The sequence below is a fragment of the Leptopilina heterotoma genome, unplaced genomic scaffold, assembly GCF_015476425.1.
Source record: "Leptopilina heterotoma isolate Lh14 unplaced genomic scaffold, ASM1547642v1 Lhet_27, whole genome shotgun sequence".
NCBI lineage: Eukaryota > Metazoa > Arthropoda > Insecta > Hymenoptera > Figitidae > Leptopilina > Leptopilina heterotoma.
In genome coordinates, this window is record NW_025110978.1 from 836,160 (window position 1) to 857,867 (window position 21,708).

General features: G+C 30.5%; 1 protein-coding gene across 1 annotated transcript in view; it reads left to right on the top strand.

The window, feature by feature from the left end:
- The first annotated feature begins 3,733 nt into the window (after positions 1-3,733).
- LOC122503785 (muscle segmentation homeobox-like) overlaps positions 3,734-21,708 on the top strand; it is a 146,824-nt gene continuing 128,849 nt past the window's right edge. The window contains exon 1 of the mRNA XM_043614474.1: positions 3,734-5,911. Within this exon, the coding sequence (XP_043470409.1) occupies positions 4,561-5,911 (1,351 nt within the window). The 5' untranslated portion in view covers positions 3,734-4,560. The remainder of the gene's footprint in view (positions 5,912-21,708) is intronic.

Here is a 21,708-nt window from a genome sequence, read left to right on the forward strand (position 1 = left end):
ATCTCTTTAGACACATAGATATATGTAGAGAATGTATAAGATTTATTCTTAAGATGATAGTAAAATTATATCCTTATTATTGATACTTATCAAATTATAAAGAGGGAAATTAAAAATAATTGCTATTATCATTACTGTTATTATTATTAATAATTATTATTTTTCCAAATAGCACAACATATCAAATTTATTTCACTGTCAATAATAATTATTTATCAAACTATTAATAATTGTTTATTCAACTAATATTAATAATATTTGTTTATATTATATATTTTATATATACATTTTATTTTTATTATATTATTATAATAATTATACGAGCTGACAAAATTTTATCAAATCATAGAATTAAGGTTATAGAAAATAAAATAACTACAAACATGTAATATTTGAGTGATATTTTAGATTTTCTTTGAAAAAGGTGATGTACCTATACTTGAAGTCCGACTTGCAAAATTCAAAATGGCTGATCCAATATGACGGATGAATTTTTAAAAACTCAACTAATTTTGTAAAACTTTTTAACTTTATGGGGATTTTTAGAGTCGCTGATTACCAATCTGATATTTTTTAAATCCAAAATTGCAGACTAAAATTAACAATATGCCGACTAAAAGTTTAGAAATTGACTTCAGATTAGCTTGAAATTTAGTGAGAAAAACTCTAAACACAATTCAATTGTATTTTTAACGTACTTAACAGAAACAAATACACACATTTTTTAAATTGACAATAACTTATTAATTCAATAGCAATCAATTAATATTAATTAACATGTAATTAGTAATTTATTAAAAGGCCGAATTTTCAATAACGTAAGGCTTTAAGGGGGTAAGGAGGGGGGGGGGAGAAAAAAACACTAATGTACTTTGAAAAGTATTCAAAGAATTGAATTTGATAATTTCACTTATTCGTTCGCACATGTTCGAAACGAAACTCCCGACGGAAAGAGATGCGAAAGTTTCGCTGAAAGAATTTCTATGCAGAGAGAAAAAATAAATTTCCGAATAAAATCGATAATAATTTCTAAATATAAAATATATTTTTCTTGAAAACATATTATGAGATTAATTTTTTTTCTATAATATAGAGATTTGAAAATATTCTTCTATGTAAGTTATTATGGTTGGGAGTTTTATATAGACGCAACAATAAGAGCGGGACGTTCAATATATAAAGACGATAGAGAAATATTAGTATATTTTATGCGGTTGAGACGAAAAAAAAAAAATGTTCGCGCAGACACACAAGACACGTTGAAATTGAGAGGAGGGAATATGGCTTATGCTCGAGCAAAGGAGATTTATAGTTCATAATATTTTTTCGCAGCGCAACTATCCAAGCTAAGACTGCTGTATAATGAGTCTTAACGATCGTCTTGGCGAAACGCGTTGACGCGTTGAACCTTTGGCGAAAAATGAATAAGTGATGCACGACTCTTGTGCACGCTAGCCCGCAAGCTGTCAAATGCATTTTGCTTGAATATATGCATCGCTTTTTTTTGGTGTATATGGACATCATGTATATATGTGTGTGCAAATATATATGTATACATATATACAATTCACCTAAGATTCACAAGGCTTTTTTATTATCATATATATGTAAAAATGCTCCTTTCGGAGAATTTTCGATCCCCTCGAATTTTAAAATTCTGTCTAATTCGAAATTAGTATAGAATACTTGATATTTATTTATTTATTCCCTGTGGTCCTTCAGGGTATTTATTCTGATGTACAAAAGAAGCTGAGAAATATAATTTTGATATTATAATAGATCGAAGGAAATAATGAGAATAGAGCAACATTTTTCAAGATAAGTAACAATAGAGTGAAGATGTTGAAAGTATCAAACAGAGCAGCATCAAAAAAATGGTTTTTTCTGCTATCCAAGAGCTTAATATCAAGGAAATAAATGATCAAGTGGAGAATTATTTTTAAGATCCACAAGAATGGAGTGAGCAATAACAGTGGGAACAGGAAAAATTTTTTAAATCGAAAATGATGGAAAGAGTGTTATCATAAGAGCAAAGACAACAGAAAAAACAAGTAAAATTTTTCGAAATAACAAAAACAACATTTATTCTCTAGGTTCGGAACAATGGAAATGAAATAATGATGAGAAGAACGAGAAATAGAGATAAATAGAGATAAAAAAGAACCAAAAAATCAAAAGTCATCAACTATAAAATAATTTTTTTGCACACCAACAGCAACAGATAAAAGGAATTGATCAATTGGAGAACATTTTTCAAAATCAACAATAATATAAAATGAAAAGTATAATCAAAAGATCAAAATCGGCAGCGTCAAGAAGTTTTTTTTGCAAAGCGACGCAGATACAGATCAAGAGAATTCATCAACTATGGAGAATATTTTTCGAGATCAATGCGGGAATAGAATGAATTCGATCAGAAGTGGAAAAAGGACACCAACTGTGAATTAATCAACTGATCAACAATTTTCAGAATTAATATAATGTTGGGTTTCTACAGAATAAATATAGTAGAGTGAGTGCGGGATCAGAAGGGACAGCAGAAGACAGCTCACAAGACAGCAGCAATATTAAAAACTTTTTCAAAAAGATCTTTTCACTAATAGCATAAAGAAGACACTAACAAATTGCAGAACAAAAAAAGTAATCCACAGAAGAAATTTTAAAGATAAAAAGCTATACTGAAAAACTTTTCCAGATGAACAGAAATAGAATAAGTTTAACCAAAGCATGTAAAGAGGACACCAACTAATTATTCGGATCGAGAGAGATTTAATCAATTGAACAAAAATTTGACGGATAAACACTAATCGAGTGCAGAGTATGATCAACAGATCAGAAAACAGCAGCAACATAAAAAACTTTCACAAAAAGATCTTTTTTTGTCATCATCAGTAGATTAAGATTTAGATAAGGGGAAATTGATAATTGAAGAACAGTTTTTAAAATCAGCAATACAGAATAAAAATTGCTTTATTCTTCAAAACATAAAAATTCACAAATCAGAAAAAGAAGAACTCTTAGCAGAAAAGCTCACAACACACTACCATAGTTTCAGATCGCGAGAATTGATCAACTGCGAACAACACATCTCAAGATCAACAACAATAGAAATATATCAAAGAGGAAGAAGAAGAAATATATCAGTAGGATTTCTTATTAATTTTTCCCTCCCCTCTCAAACTGTCTGTGCCGATATCGTTGAATCGTAAAACAAAAGCGCAATCTTGATCATCATCATCAGGATATTAATTTGATCTCCCACTGAATCAAGGTGTGTATATATATATAAGAGAGTAAGAGAGGCCTTATGGATGTGACTCCATCACCACAGGAAGAATTCCCCCCCGTGTTGTGTCGGACGCGATAAGCCAGTTATAATCGTCGAACGTTTGGATGAAACTTTAGATTGCGTACGTGTGGATGCATTAACACTGCGTAAAGTAAAGAGGCAGTGAACAGCATAAGGAGCATCAAAAGACGAAGAGAAGCCTCTGAGAATACCTGCAGTGCAGAGCGGGAGGAGGTGGAGAAGCTGAAGAAGAAGAAGGTAGAGCGATAAGGGGGAATTTGGGTGGAGAAAAAGAGGGACTTGACGATTAGACGTTACGTGGAATGAAAGTAGAAAGAGGGGATTGGAGAGGGAGGCGACTTAATCGATGCGGGAGGAGAGATTGAAATTGCGAGCGAGAAGGAGAGAGGGAGAAAAGGGGGAATGGAGAGAGCGAAAGGGAGTGAGCGAGGGAGAGAGAAGGATAGAGAAAGAGAGCAAGGGATCAGAGGGGAGTCCATCCAGTTTTGCAGGAAGGTAAAGGTAGAGAAGGAACCGCCCTTTTTTTGCAGCCTCGCTGACATGTGGAACTGGGGGATATCTTAACCCCCGGAACCCAGGGAGCACTGGGGGCGTGTCTTTCGTGATTATTCGTTCGCCACTCACCAGATGTCTAGCGGTTGCACCCACCGACATCTTCTCCCCGCCAAATTGGGGCTTGACTGACCTTGATACCGCCTCGAAACGCCCCTAGCCGGCCCTCTACAGTCTCTACACTGCAGACGCGTCGCGGCAACCAACTGGACAACTTAGCCGGCCCCAACACAGCAGGTCAAATCCTGCGTCTAACCGGCTCTTCCCGTGGTCCAAATCGAGAATCGCGGTGTTCATTTTCAATTGACGTTATCAGTGTTCAATATCAGTGATAACTAAAAGTGTTCCCTAACAGTTTTTCTTCAATTTCCATTTACAGTTTCAAGTCCATGAAAAAAAAATCCAAGAACCATATTCGGAATAAATTAACAATGATTCGGAATAAAATACCAATGACACGGAATAATTAGTGCAATTATAATAATTACAAACTGATGACATGATGCTATTCACAATTTAAATTCCCCATCAATCTCGATCGGATGTTTTCGAGTACTTCAATGAGGCGACGGAAGAGGATCAGCTAATAAAAAAAAATCCAGAATGAAAACACGATTGCGTCGCCTCTGAACAGAGGGTTCGCACTATAAACCACACGAGCTCCGCCAAGAGTTCGTGGAACTGTACACACCTCAAATATGTCAAGCGGCTCAACCGAGGTATCACCAGCATCAGGGTTCGATGGATTAGGACACCCCGGTAGCAACAATAAGACAGTGTTGCGCGACGATAAGGAGACAAAGTGTCGTTCGACAAACGCCGACAGCGATTGCGAGAGTGATACCAGTGAGGTTCTCAGTGTTGGCAGTGAACCGCCGCCCACACTCACCGAATTCCGTGACTGTAATAATTCCGCGAAATATGAAGAAACTAGTCGTACCGAATTCCACGATGAGGAGAACACGAGGATATCGTGCACACCATCGCCATCGAGTTCAATCAGCTGCAACGATCCCTATTACAATAATCGTTCATCGAATAATCCAATTCAGGCACCAAGTCCACCTGCCTACAGTCAACCGCCATCATCACCCACCGCATCATCCGTACGATCGCCGGCGTCCTCGAGTGCCACTGCATCCTCTCCAGGTCGACCAGATCTTCCTCAGGAGACGATACTCTCCCGATATCAATCAGCTCATCAACATTTACTCTCGAGGTTCGCCAGGGATTCAGCCGATCTTGCCGATTATCCACCACGAGTACCGCACAGTTTGACTCATGAGATCATTTATCCATCGGTGGAGAGGTTGCATAGAACGCCAATCAGCGTTCCCTTAGTGACCAGAATCTCCCTATCGCCACCATCCGCTATGACGGTCACCGGCCTACAGGCATCGACGCCCGTTTTACATCCTCGTGAAACCCTGATGCCCCATCCCCCTCACAGCATCCATCATGGACTATCAAATTCCCACGGTCATCATCACCATCACCATCATCATCCAAATTCCCAAATACAACACGTACCCGCAAGCGCAATTCATCAGCAGCATCGTTTATCAGTCAGTAAAATACTTCAACGTGATCATGAAAGTGTTTCACCAAAGCCAAGAGAGGAGAATGGAAATGGACGCAGTGGTACCAACTCCTCGAATGGCAATCAAAATAATGCGAATGCAATGAATAATAATGACAATCATAATAATAATAATCTTCAACATCAGGCGGGTTTAAAGTTCAGTATAGACAATATTCTAAAGGCTGATTTCGGTAGGAGAATAACGGATCCAATTTCACTGAAGAAATCACGTCCTAAAAAGGTGATACCAAGACCAATTGATTTGACAAAGGATTTTCTTGAGTCGTCGTCGGAGGGTTCTGAACGTGGCTCGGAAGCCTCCACGACAAATACATCGCCAGGAGTTCCCACGAGTACTACGCCCACTAGTATTACAACAACAACAACAACTCAAGGATCAGAACCTGGAAAAATGGTTTGGCCCGCTTGGGTTTACTGCACGAGATATTCCGACAGACCTTCTTCTGGTGAGTCTCATACTTTTATTTCTATTATTTCTTGCTGTCACTGCATTGAAAAATTAATTAGAAGCAATATCTAATTTGTTACCAATTGTTAACTATAAGTTTATTACATTCCTTGTCATGTTCCATTGGAACATGATTTTTATGATCATTGATTCATTATTGATTCCATCTGATTAAGTATAAGTAATTTCATCTAGAAATTCTATCCTTAATTTGATTCATTATCTGCTACCTAATTGACAATTTTTCTGATTATGTCTAACTGAATAATCAGTTAGTCAAATCAATCGTCCTCTATCTGCTTCATTCTGTCTTCTGTCTAATTCATTCTATCTTCGAACTGATCCATTTAAACTGGTTCATTTTATCCTCAAATGAATTGATTCTATTTTATTATCAAAAATATACAATTTGCTTTGTTTGATTCAATAGCGGATTTAATTCGTTAATTAATATATTTAGATTCTAGACGAAAAAAAATTAAATAGTTCAAAAAGAAGTCAATTCTTTTGGTTAATGAGTCTAACAAATAGATCCTAAAGTTGATAAATTAAATAATTTATTAGTTGATCAACTAAAGAATCCAAAATGTTATTAATTAAATAATCCACAAGTTGATCAACTAAATAGTCCAAATGTTGATAAATTGAATAATTCACAAGTTTAATTAAATAATTCATAGGTTTAATTAAATAACTCATATAGGTTTAATTAAATAATTCATATGTTGATCAAGTAAATAATTCAAAAGTTGATTAACTAAGTGATCCGAAAGTTGATCAACCAAAGAAACTAAAAGTTGATCAACTAAGTAATCTGAAAGTTGATCAAGCAAAGAATCCAAAAGTTTAACAATTGAAGAATCCACAAGTTCAACTAAATAATCCACATGTTTATCAAGTGAACAATCCAGAATCTAATCAACTAAATAATCCAAAAGTTGATCAGCTGATTGATTTAAATAATTTATCAACAAACTAAAAGTATTTTAATTGATTCTCTTGAATGATAAACTTAAGAAATTTTAATATTTGCTAAAATGACTGATTCCGTCGGACAGACTATCGAAGTCGATAAGATCGAACACAATTGAAAGTTTTCTTACTTTAATTGTTTTTTTCCTCTTTTCTTTTTGTTTCTAATTCTTTTAAATAAAATTTCAATTTTTTTGAATATGTATAATTTAAAATAATTTTTTTGTACAAAAACAAACTATTAAATTTGTACTAAGAAGTGACTATTGTACAAGTACTTCAGTCTGGAAAACATATAACTTAATGAAGTTTGATTAACTAATTTAATTTAATTATTTATAATAATTGATTAAAATCGTGATCAATGTGAAAAATAGCCTTCCTGTCAAAAGCCTTTTTTATCAAAATTTATTGATTAAATTAAACCTATTGGTTGTTTAAACAATTGATTATCAAATATTATTGACTATCAATAATAATTTCGATCAATGATCGTTTGTTGGTTGATCATCAAATAAGTTCCACACATGATCAATTAATCGATTTTACCAGATAATTAAGTAATTCATTCTAGTATTTGGAACTAAAGTGATTTAAACTGTTGATCAAAATCTAATTCCGTCGGACAATTAATCGAGTACTTTATTATAACACGAAAAGTAGACTTGTACTTTAAATTAATTTTAAAGGAATAAATTGTCTACTATTCATTTAAATTACACTAAAACTCCATTTTTGAAATAATTGTCTGTTGGCTCATTGATTCGTTCGGATGATCAACCAATTGTAAGCTGTTGGACACTATTCTCTTTTTGATCAACTTGGTGAAACAACTTGATGATTAATCAATATTGAATCAATTGAAAGGTTCATTAATTTAATTAATTTGATGATTAATCAGTTGAATCAATTAGGTGACTAGTCAATTGAATCAATTGGAAGATTCATTAATTTAATCATTTGAATCATTCGGATGATTAATCAATTGAATCAATTGGATGACTAGTCATTCCCATCAATTGGAAGATTTATCAATTTAATCAATTATTTGAATCAATTGAATGACTAGTCATTTGAATCAACTGGAAGATTCATCAATTTAATCAATTGGAAGATTCATTAATTTAATGAATTTAATCGATTGGATAATTAAATTAATCAATTAATAAAGTAATCGATTGAATCAATGGCAAGTTAATTAATTGAATAAATAACAAATTAATCAATTTTAAATCGATTGCATATTCGTCAATCAATTTACTATTAAATTAATTAATTTAATAAATAATTGTATCATTTGATCAAAGAACTGAACTCTTCGGATAATCTGCAAATGAATCATTTAGTAATGATCAACTAATAAATTCTATTTGAGAAACATCCAAATATTTCAATAACCCATTAAATTATTTATTCCATCAGTTCAATCAATCAATTAGTTTCATGAATCACACCAATCATTTCATTTCATCAATAGAATCAATTAGCTGCTTCCATCAATTGAATGAAGCACTTGATTTCATCAATTTCATCAACTTCATCAATCAAATGATTTCACTAGTTGAATTAATCCTTTAATTTCATCAGGTTTGATTTGATTCCATTCAAGAACTTGATTACATCAATTGAATCAATCACTTGATTCCAGCGATTGAATCAAGAATTTTTCTTTATGCATTAAATCAATTACTTGATTCAATCATTTGAATCGACCACTTAAAGACATTAATTAAATTAATCCCTTGATTCCATCGTTTGAATCGATTACTTGAATAATTTAATTAAATCAATTATTTGATTCCATCGATTGAATGAAGCCCTTGAACCCTTTGATTGAATCAACAATTTGGTTTGATCAGTTGAGTCAATAACATGATTCCAATAAATGAATCAAGAATTAAATTCCATGCTTTGAATCAATTAGTTGATTCCATTACTTGATCATCAGTTAACTGATTCTATTGATTGAATCAGTCACATGATTCCATTAATAGAATCAACAACCTCGTTTGATCCGTTTAATCAATAACTGAATAAAAAATTTTGTTTTATTCATTAAACTAATATCCAGATTCCATCACTTGATCAGTTAACTGATCCATTGACTGAATTAAAAACTTGTTTCCATCTTTTGAACAGAGAACTTATTTTGATCCGTTGAATCAATCACTTGGATCTAATGATTGAATCAAAAGCTTAGTTTCCTCCATTAAATCAATCGCTTTATTCCATCAATTGATTAGTTAATTGTTTTCATTGATTAAGTTGATCACATGAGTTTGTTAATTGAATTAACAATCTCTTTTGAGCCGTTGAATCAATAACTTGATTCTAATAACTGAATAAAAAATTTAGTTTCATCCGTTGAACTAATCAACTTTATTCCAGTGATATAATCAAAAACTTGTTTTTGACTATTGAATTAAAAACTTTATTCCGGTGGTTGAATCTAGAAGTTGGATTCTTCCATCAATTGGTTTTTATCAATTGAATCAAGAACTTATTTTGACCCTTTAAATCAATCAGTTGGTTTCAATGATTGAATCAAAAACTTAGTTTCGTCTATTGAATCAATCATTGAATTCCATCACTTAATCAGTTGACTGATTCCTTCCATCCACTGATCAGGTGGATTCTTTCATTGGTCAATCATATTCTATCTGATTGTCAACAAAATATTCTTCGATTAAATCATATTCGTCTATCAGTCATTCATCATCAGTAAAATAAAATAAATTAAATAAAATAGAAATATAAAATAAAATAGCAAAAAGTAAATTTTAATCAATAATTGAAAAATCTTATAAATTTCCTAGTCCGATTGATCACATTTCAAAATAATGTCAGTGTTAATTATTAAATAATTTTCTCTTAATGATTTTTACTATACAACTTATTTTTGATAACAACTCTTGCAATAAAGTGACAATTTAAATAAAAACATATAAATGTCGTGAATAAAGCAAATTAAAACCATATATACCAAGCTTGAATTCCATTTCCGCTACAAATTACAACCTCATTTTGATCGAGAGTCATTTCAAATTCTAATTACATGCACTGCGTCTGAATATCGTTATCTGTTAACTACTAATAAAATGATTAATTCCTGCATCAGTCAAGTCACCGGACAATTATTATTAAGACAGTAGTTGCCAGTATAGTGTAATCATCATCCTTATAATTCCTCAAGTATACTTTTTTTTATTGTCCGCACAAAATGAAAGAAAAGTTAAAACAAATTATTCTTTTCTATAGAAATATATGGGGTCAGTGTGTAAATTACCATTAAACTATCTCTTTCAGGAAGGAAGAGTTTTTTTTCCTTCTTCTTCTTCTTCTTTTTTCTAAATGGGGATTATTCATTTTAAAAAAGATGAGTTTTGCTCATCGGAATATTCTTCAGAGAGGGTGGGAGTGAGAGAGGCCTAAAGGTTATAATTTATCCGAATGGAAGCACGCGGGACAGGCAATTAGCTATGAGAACCATATGCAGCGCATATACATGCATAATGAGGCGTGCGTTTGCTAAAACATTCGTTGGCTTTCGTTCACCGTGTATAACTGAACACGAAACAAGTCTAAGAGATTGTACGATTATGCGACCAGTTTTATATATATATATATAGTGACGACTCGTGTTGCCGTCATGGGTGCCGACGAGAGCGAGTCCCGCCGGACGATGAAGGTGCTCGATTATATTTCCTATATATAATTGTCAAAACTAATCTAATCTCTAGCACACATCTTTCAATGGTTTTAACGTGATTCCTCTTTTACTATATGTGCGAAAATATATTTCCGGCACTTTAGCGTGTAAACATTTACACGGATTATTTTCTTTTTTGCTCTTATGTTTTATTTTTTTCTTGAAAAACTACATATAGGATATATGTAAATTCGATTCTATCAGCATCTTTTATTTTGCTCTTTTATTAGTTGAAAATTATTCTCTTGATTATTTGATTCATGCTTGGAAACTCTGTGAATTAATGCAGACACTTTGTTGATTCTGGAACAAATGTTTCGAGACCGACGGATGATGAAGCAAAAATTGTTTGCTTTGAAGATAGTTGATCAATAGTACTTGATCTGATGATCTACTGTTTGATGAGGTGATTTCCAATTTTGACTAAATGATCAACAGGATCAACAAGATGATGACGCAATGGAGTAAAATTAATCAGCTTATAGTTGATAATCATTGAAGAGATCAGCTGATGAAATTAGTTATTAATCAATTGATTGAACGATCAGCTGGTAAAATTAGTTAACAATCAATTGATAAAGCGATCAGCTGATGAAATTAGTTATCAACTAATTGATTTAGCGTTTCAGACGGTTTTTTAGTTAATCAACCAATCATAAAAAACGGTGTGAAAAAAATGAGTGCAAAAAAATGTACGATGCAGAAAACTGTCGTTTTCTGCACCGTACATTTCTTTGCACTAATTTTTTTCACTTCTTTCTTGCACCATGAATATCGAAAGAATGTAAAGCGGAATGTTTGACTAATAGAATCAGAAATGGAATTTCTGACAACTTATTAATTCAAATATATGTTCGCGGTGAAGTATAAAAGAGACATTAATTCGTTTTGCGGATTTAGATTGCACTTAATACAGAGGACAAGAGGTTACCTTCCATATCGGGTAGTCTCGCGGGATCCATCCATCTTATTAAGGTTAAATTGAAGGTGCTCGTTCCTTGCGGTTGAGCACGATAACAAACCAGCCAAGTCCAAGTTGCGAGAGTTTAAAATGCCTATCCTAGAAATTCCTGTGGGTAAGAGTCAGAGCTCGATATGATACTAGAAGGTATTTAAGCAAAAAAAAAAAATCCGAAAAAAATAAATACCTTTTTTTTAAAACTATTTGGGAAAATTTACAAAAATTTTCCAAATTCAGATAAATAATTTAAAACAAAAGAATAACTTGAAATTATTGTCTCGTATTGTCTGGGAATAATGAAATTTTTATCTACATCAACAAGTGGATTTTAATCCGCACAAGTAATTAGTGCTATTGCTGTGAGGAAGCTACATGAACAACGTAATTAATCAGTGTGATGCTGTGCCGGTGGAGCGAGATTATTTTTCTCAATCTGACTGTAACTAATATCCTGCAGCAATACAAAACCGTTAAAACGTGCAATTTTGTAAGCATCTGCATAAATCTTTAACCGCTACAGGATTTCAAGAATAGATTAATTAAGGATTAATTTTCCCGCGCGTTCAACTTGAGGAAATAAAAAGAGCGATGAGCAGCGCTAAATAAACGTTAGAATAATTTATTGCTCGAAAGATGTTTCCATTTGGCTTTTATTTTATGAACAGATGAATGTAATTAATGGCAATTAAATGCAAACAACGTTGATGATGGTCCGTTTCGGGGAGAGAGAGAGAGAGAGATATCATGTACGGAAAATTGTACACTGTGAGAGAGGGAAAATTTTTCTAAATCAAGTGATTTGTTTGTACAATTCATTTGTGGATCTTGTTGATTATTGATCAGATGATCAGGTAATCATTCTGTAGAATTTACAAGTTAATCAACTGATTATTGAAATGAAAAATAAATTTAAAACTATGACAATTTAAAACTATTGACAATTGTTTCGTTGAAAAATTTTGGGAAAATTAAAAAAAAAAATTATTGAAAAATTGAAATTATTATTTAATTGGTTATTATGCAGAATTTACCAGTTGATCAACAGAATGATCACATTCTGCAAAATTCTTCATTTGATCAACTGATTAATCTATGGGAATCATCAGTTGATCTAAGTATCATTTTGCAGAATTCAGAAGACAATCAACTGATTACTCAACTGATTATTCTACTGATTATTCAATTGATTATTCAACTGATTATTCAGCCGAATTTACCAGCTGATCAACAGAATGATCACATTCGACAAAATTCAGCATTTGATCAACTCATTAATCTGAAGGAATCGTCAGTTGATCTCTTTATCATTTAGTAGAATTTAAAAGAGGAAAAACTGATTATTCACTTGATTATTTTGAAGAATTTAACAGTTGTCAACTGATCAATTGGTGAATTGATTATTATTTTGAAGCTACCAGTTAATCAAGTGATTAATGATCAACTGGCTGTCCTAAAGAATTCATCAGTTGGTGAATTTATTATCTTTTCGAAGCGACCACTTATTTGAGTGATTAATGATCAACTGGTGGTTCCACGGAATTCAGGAAATGGTCAATTGGTTATTCGACAGAATCTATCAGTTGCTAAACTTGTTCTCCTACAGTTAATCAAGTAATAAGTGATCAAATGTTCTTCCTACAACATCACTGATTTTGCAGATTAAATAAACTACAGAATCCATCAGTTGATGAACTAATTTATTTTGAAGCTACTAGATTATTCTGTTGATCAACTGGTAAATTCTCCAGAATAACCAGATGAATAATCAGTTGAATAATCGGTTAAATAATCAGTTAAAAAATCAATTAAATAATCAGTTAAATAATCAGTTGAATAATTACTTGAATAGTTAGTTAAATAATCAGTTGAATAATTACTTAAATTAGTTAGTTAATTATTTTGTACATTCTGCAGAATGATTAGTTGATCATATGATCAATCAGGTGATGAATGGTCAACTTATGCTTCAGAATTGGTTAATTGGTCAACTGATTATATTTCTAGAGCTAATAGTAAATCAAGTGATGAATAATCATCTAATTACCCTGCAAAAATGATCAATTGATCAACTGATTGTGTACGTTAAACAAATATCACTGAATTCATCAGTTGGTGAACTAATTATTATTTTAGAGCTACAAGTTAATCAAGCTATGAATGATCAACTGGTGATCTTATAGAATTCATCAATTGGTGAACTGATTATTTAGTAGAATCTATCAGTACATCAGGTAATGAATGAGTATATAACTAAAAATCCTAAAGAATCCTTCACCTAGCAAAAGGTTCTACAAAATCTATCGGAAAATCAAGTGATGAATAATCAAATGATTGCCCTGAAGAAAAAATCTGTCAATCAATTGATTAATCTACGGAATCTGTTAGTTAATCGGTTCGTTGTTAACTAATATTTCTGCTGAATCCTTCAGTTGATAAACTGTTCTCCATAATCATTCAGTAGATCAAATGATAAACTGATTGCTCCAAAGAAATCATCAGTTACTCAATTGATTATTCTCTAATCAGTAGATTATTCTACAATCATTAGATTACTTTACAATCAGTAGATTATTCTACAATCAGTAGATCAAGTAATGAACTGATTTTCCAAAATCATCAAGTGTTTAATTGATTTCTCGCCAGAAAATCAGTAGATCAAGTGATAATTAATAAACTGATGGTTGTTCAGAATCCACTGGTTAATCAACTGATTATTCTATACAATCTGATTCAATCAATAATAATTATGGTAATTAACGCTATCGATCTGCAATTAATGATCATCATCCAGAATGCAGCAGTTGATCAACTAATAATCCTGGAGCGGTTGATCCTGAATCAAACAGTTGATTGACTGATGATTAACAGCTCATGCCACGGAGTCTATCAGTTGATGGTTTGCGCAAATGGATCCAGTTGTACTCATCGATCAATTAAAGACGATCAACTGATCATTCGAATATGAATCTATTACTTGATCATTCAATCGAATGATTGATTATTAAATTGACAGTGATCATCTAATTCTCCTTTAGCAATGCATCATATAATCAAGTAGTTGAGTACATATATCAATCAATCAAATCCATCAGGTGAAGAAATGCATTCTATTCACGAATTCTTCAATTCTTTGTTGATTCTATTTTCCATTCTTCCTATTGTTTTTCTTTTTTTCTCTTTTTCTGAAATTTTCTTTTTTCTGTCTTTCTCTCTATCTTTCTTTCTGGCTTTCTTTCATTTTTCTGTCTTTTTAGGGTTTCCTGTCCAACGGCTGAAAATCTTATAGCGAGATTCTGGTGTCCGTCCGTAATTTCTAATGGTCCCCAAAAGGACCGTTAGATTACGTGGTGATGGAAACGGTTTTTCTGTCTTTCTTTCTGTTTGCTTATCTTCTTTTCATTTTGCCTCTTTCTATCTTCTTCAAATGACTCATTCCAATTGAAAAATGGATGATTCTAAAACAAACCGAATCCATCTGGTGTGCTGGTAAACTGATTCCATTAGGGGCAATTACTTCTTCCTTATCCTACTGGTAGCATTAATTAATTTCAATAGATCACTTTATCTCCAATAACCAAAGAATGATCTGCAATAACCAGAGAATGATCCGCAGTATTCAGAGAATAATCATCAAATCGATCAGAATCAGAGGATTAAAATACCACCATCTGATCATCATCATCCTCATCTACCATTAAGCTTCTGATAACATCAAAGAATAATGATAATCTGATAATAAGCATTATATTGGATGATCAACTGGATCAGTTTGATCAACATAATCTTATAGAAATCATTTATAGATCGAGAAACACATTTTAAATCAGCAAATGAAGCAAAAAACAGTAATTAACGCTGATAAATTTCACTTCCAAATGAAAAGGAATGAAGAGGAATGAAGAGGAATGAAAAGGTATAACATTTGGAAGGAAGATATCAAAGGAAACGATCGTATTGAGCATCAGGTAATATTCCGTAAATCAAGAAAAGTTGGAACAACTTGAAGGGAGTCAATCAAGGAAATGTTTTTTGCGTGAATACGAAAAGCGTTGCTGGCGACGGATCGATGCAATCTTGATTCAACATTGAGAAGAAATCCGGGACGGCATGTGTACGTCTACTTAAATCTCGGTTAACACCAGTCGCTTACACGTGCTTGCTCGTTTCAAAGTGCGCATATATAAAATCCCAGAAAGAGAGGAGAGGATTGCATTCATGGTATAAATGGACGCGCCGTTAGTATATACGAACGATTAACAAGCAGTGGAACTCGTGGATGGCACCACGGGGGATCCACTTACCAGTCAGAACTGCCCTTCTCATTCTCTAAGTCACTGACTTATGGATCTGGCATGGAAGTTACTTCAACATATTATGTATACATATACTATATATATATATATAGCTAGTATATTGTATAGATGCGTGGGTAAACGCTACTAGAATTTTTCAAAAGCTTGATCGATTAAATTCATTTTACTCATTTCCTAACGACTCCGAGGAGAATAATTTGCTGTTTCTTGTCACACGCGGGGGGGACCTTCCACTCTGGAATCTTAATCAGACAACATTTTCTAACAGGGGTGGGGGGATTACATTGCTAAAAAGAATGTGATTTATGATTTTATTCAGAAATCTCACTTCTGCATTATTCAGTGATCATTTTTTTTCCGGATCGTAACATTTTTCACACCTGGATTTATGAGTGCTTCAATAATGAATTCTTTCCAATTTCAGTACAATTCGAACAATGCTGAATACAAATAAGGCAATTTTATTGTTTTCATTTCTGATCGTTAGAATTTTTTATTAATTCTTGATTCAATGAATTCTTTCGATGAATTCGTTTTTTTAGAGAAGTAATTTATTCTGTTTACCAGTTGACTGATCGATTTGCAGAATTTACCCTTTGATCTATAAAATGATGACATTCTGTAGAAATCAACATTTGATCAGCTGATGATTCTTGAATATTTGATGATCGAGGTGTTGATCTGTTGGATCATCCAGGTCATTCTATTATTTATGAAGTGAATTCTTCTTCACCAGTTGATCAACTGCCTGATTTTGTAGGCTAATCGTTCGATTCCATTTAGTGATGGATGAAATGAACTGATGAATGTGGCTAAGTATCAAGTCGTTGACTTCACTTGTGGATCATCCAAGTTATTCCATCGTTCAATCAATTCGATCATTAGATTGATCACTTGATTCTCCACACTAATCTTATATTCCCTGTCTGGGCTGAAATTAATTCATCCAGTTGGAAAATTAACAGTTTCTGAGTATATTGATCAATCTATGTAATATTCAATTATTATAATTGGATCAGTTCATCAACTAACTGATTTTTTTTATATAGCGATGATTTAGCAAATGATCAATCTACTGAATTCCTCGTCTAATTCTATTTAGGAAAATCCATTCCTATTTGATAAAAAAGAAACAATTAATTTCTTACTTATCTGCTACTTGCTTCTACCATCTTTCCATCAGAAAGTTAATTAGATTTTGAGTTGATTCACCAATCAACTCAAAATCTAATTAACTTTCCGATCTTACAATTTTTATTGCTTGTTTTTCAAACTAATTTTTTTCAATAATTAACTTTCTGATTGTAAAATTTCTATTGGTTCTTTTCCAAATTATTTTTTTTTAAATTTCCAAACCGTCGACAAGAAATAATGTAAAATTTAAAACGGAATTCAATAAACAGAAATATAAAATTGAATAGCATCGTAAACATAAAGTACTTTACATTTATAATAAGGAGAGAGAGAGAGAGATCGTTTTAGAATCGAGAAAATTGAATACCGGCCAATTTTCAACTCTATATATTCCGTGTGTGTCCAAAAATATAATTAGTCTTGAAATTCCCAAGTAGATAGAAAATGAGGTAAATTATTGTTTACAACGCAATAAAGTCAATTTCCGTCGACACGCAATCAACAGCTTATGTGTCATAAGTGCTCGCACTACTTATATATATTTTACGAAGAGAGAACTTTTTTAAAAAATTTCCTTCTTACTTTTAAATTTGACTTTCGAACTTGACGAGAGCGCATCAGGAGAAAAGTATAGGAAGAATCCAGAAGCATATATATATATGTATATAGTGCAATTGCATATAATTACCACGGGGCGATCAGTAGCAGCGATAATATCATGCGAATTACTTGAATTTCGATACGTACACATGGTTATTTTCGTTAATAAGATAATGTCTCGCAAGTATGACTTTCGCTTCAAGCTTGATTTGCCGATATATACATATGGCACTCTGGAACTCGACTCACAGTGGCAAAAAGCCATTATAATACAGTTTCGCCTCATACCAATAATGTATGTTGGATATGTGTATAAATTGGAGAGTCTGTTATTACCTGTATATCGTATCGAAATGCGCCACACCCCCGCGAATATACGATGAAAGCCATTTCCAAAGGCATATTATAAGCTTGTTATAAATATACCAGCTGAACTTATTTATTCGAATTATTGTTGGTCTTATTATTGCGCTATTAAATGATAAACAATAAAAATAAAATATAAAAATAAATGAAAATACAAATAAATAAATTTACAAATAAGAAAAATAGATATAAATAAAAATAAAAATACAAAAAAATAGGAATTAATACAAATAATACAAACAAAAATACAAAAATACAGATAAAAGAACAAATACAAGTACGAATACGAATTAACATACAAACCAAAATAAAAAAATAGGTTCTGGTAGAAAAAAATACAAATACAAATTATAATAGAAAATATATATATATATATATATATATATATATATATATATATATATATATATATATATATATATATATATATATATATATATATATATACATTTTATTTGAATACAAATAAAGAAACAAAAAGACAAATATAATTACAGAAATAAAAATTAAATAAACAAAACTACAAATGAAAATACAACCAAAAGTAAAAATAGGTACGAATACAAATAAACATAGGTACAAAAACAAAAGAAAAAAATACAAATACAAATTAAAAAACAAACAAAAATGAAGAAATAGTTATTAACACAAATACAACAAAATCCAAGTACAAAACAAATAAAAATACAAATACAAATGTAAACGAAAATAAAAATAGATACGAATGCAAATAATATAGATAAAAAATATACAAATACAAATTAAAATTCAAAAAAAAAATTAAAAAATAGTTTCTAATACAAAAAAAATACAAATACATATAAAATAGGTACAAATAAAAACAAAGAAACAAAAAATACAAATACAAATATAATTACAAAAAAATGAAAGAAACGAAACTGCAAATAAAAATACAAACAAAAATAAAAATAGGTACGAATATAAATAAAAATAAGTACAAACACCAAAGAAAAACATACAAATACAAATTAAAATACATACAAAAATAAAAATAGGTTCGAATACAAATAAAAATAAGTACAAAAACCAAAGAAAAACATACAAATACAAATTAAAATACAAACAAAAATTAAAAAAATTGTTATTAATACAACAAAATCCAAGTACGAATACAAATAAAAATACAAATACAAATTTAAATAAAAATAAAAATATAGGTACCAATACAAATTAAAATACAAACAAGAATTAAAAAATAGTTTCTAATACTAAAAAATACAAATACAGATAAAAATAGGTACAAATACAAACAAAAAAACAAAAATACAAATACAAATATAATTACAAAAAAATAAAAAAAAAAAAATAAAAAATAAAAAAAAAAAAAAAAAACTACAAATAAAAATACAAACAAAAATATAAATAGGTACGATTACAAAAAATACAGGCAACAAAACAAATAAAAATACAAATACAAAAATAAATACACAAATACAAATTAAAATACAAACAAAAATAAAAAATAGTTACTAATACAAAAGAATAAATAGAAATAGTAACGAAAATACAAATATTAATAAAAATAGGTGCGAATACAACCAAAAAATCAAAAATACAAATTCTAATATAAACAAAAATAAAAAAATGATCATTAATACAAAAAAATACAAATACAAATTTAAGCAAAAATAAAAATAGGTAGGATGGAAATAATGATAAAAAATATACAAATACAAATTAAAATACAAACAAGGAACAAACGAAAATTAAAAAATAGTTTCTAATACAACAAAATACAGATAAAAATAGGTACAAATACAAACAAAAAATCAACAAGAATACAAATACAATTACAAAAAAAATAAAAATAGGAACGGATACAAAAAATACAGATAAAAGCACAGATGAAAATACAAATACAAAAATAAATATACAAATACAAATTAAAATACAAACAAAAATCAAAAATAGTTACTAATACAAAAAAAAAATAGAAATACTAACGAAAATACAAATATAAATAAAAATAGGTGCGAATACAACCAAAAAATCAAAAATACAAATACAAATTAAAATACAAAAAAAAAATAAAAAAATTGTTATTGATACAAAAAAATACAAATACAAATTTAAACAAAAATAAGAAAATAGGTACGAGTATAAATAAAAATTCAAATAAAAATATAAATGAAAATACGAATGAAAATACAAACAAAAATAAAAATAGGCAAAAATAAAAATACCAATAAACACAAAAATAATAAAATATCAAATATGCCGTTTCATACGGTATTTCGGAAAAATTTGAAACTCAGTGTTACTCACGTGGGTGTCCCGTGACTGGAATTTAATGTAATGTGTGTAATAAAAATGAATTTATGGCTTATCTACAGAGTGAGGATGAAATGATAATGGAGCAATATATTCTGAAGTGCGCATTAAGAATAAACTCAACTGATTCGATCATTTCATTGACCAATTTCTATATTTTTTGTCTGGATCAGTTGCGAGTAATTAATTGTGATCAGTTGATATTATCACTTGATCAATTAGCTGATTTCATTATACTACTTTGATCTACGAATTGAATCTATCGCGTGATCAATCATTATATCGATTTCATTAGTTTGCACCGCTAATTGATTTCCAAGGATCATTATCTAAGTTGGTTTTAAATTGTTTATTACGAAATTGGATTAATTAGTTGATGCATTATGGAATTTAAATTCCATGATTTAGATTTAGATTTATAGGGATATGGAATCTAGATGATCGATTATGGAATCCAAATGATCGAGTATAAAAATCAGATCATTGAATTCAATCCAGATGATCGAATATGGAATCCAGTTGATCGAATCCAACCCAGATGATAGAATATAAAATTCAGAGCATCGATTTCAATTCAGATGATCGAGTATAATATTCAGATCATAAAATTGAGTTCAGATAATCGAATGTAAAGCTGAGATCATCGAATCAAATCCAGATGATTGAGTATAATATTTAGATCATCGAATTCAATCCAATTGATTGATTATAACATTATTAATTGATAATTCAGTTGAATTCTTTGGTAATTAACAGTTGTATGGCCTCTAATTGATTATTCGCTGCTTCCGATGATGCATTATTTGATCGTCCAATTGAATTCTATACAGTAAATTATCGAGAGTAATCCACTGATCGCAATAATTAAAATTGAATTCATTTAGTGATGATCCAATATTTTCCGAGATTAATCAGAGCATTTTTATCAGTTATAAATGATCGCCAAGCAGAATGCAATCGACTGATCAATCAAGTAATTACAATTCAGTCTTATCAATTACAACAAATAAATAATCATAAATAATTCGAACAAAGATTATTTTTTGCAACAAAAAACAAATTATTGCAATAATCGAATTTATTGGACGATCATCCAATATTTTTCAGGAAGAAAAAAAATCCGATCAGTTGATCAACAAATTGAATTGAATCAAATAATTACAATACAATCTTATTAATTAGAATAAATAAAGAAATTACAATAAATAAATAAGAATAAAAAAATTACAATACATAAATAAGAATAAATAAATTAAAGTTAATAAATAATCATAGCAAAGACTATTAATTATTACAATTACAATGATTAAAATCGAATCCATTAGGTAATCATCCAATATTCTTCAGAAATAATAAAACAAATACGTTCAGTTGATCAACAAACAGAATTGAATCGAATGATCAATCAACTAATTATGATCATCTTATTAATTGTAATCTTATTAATT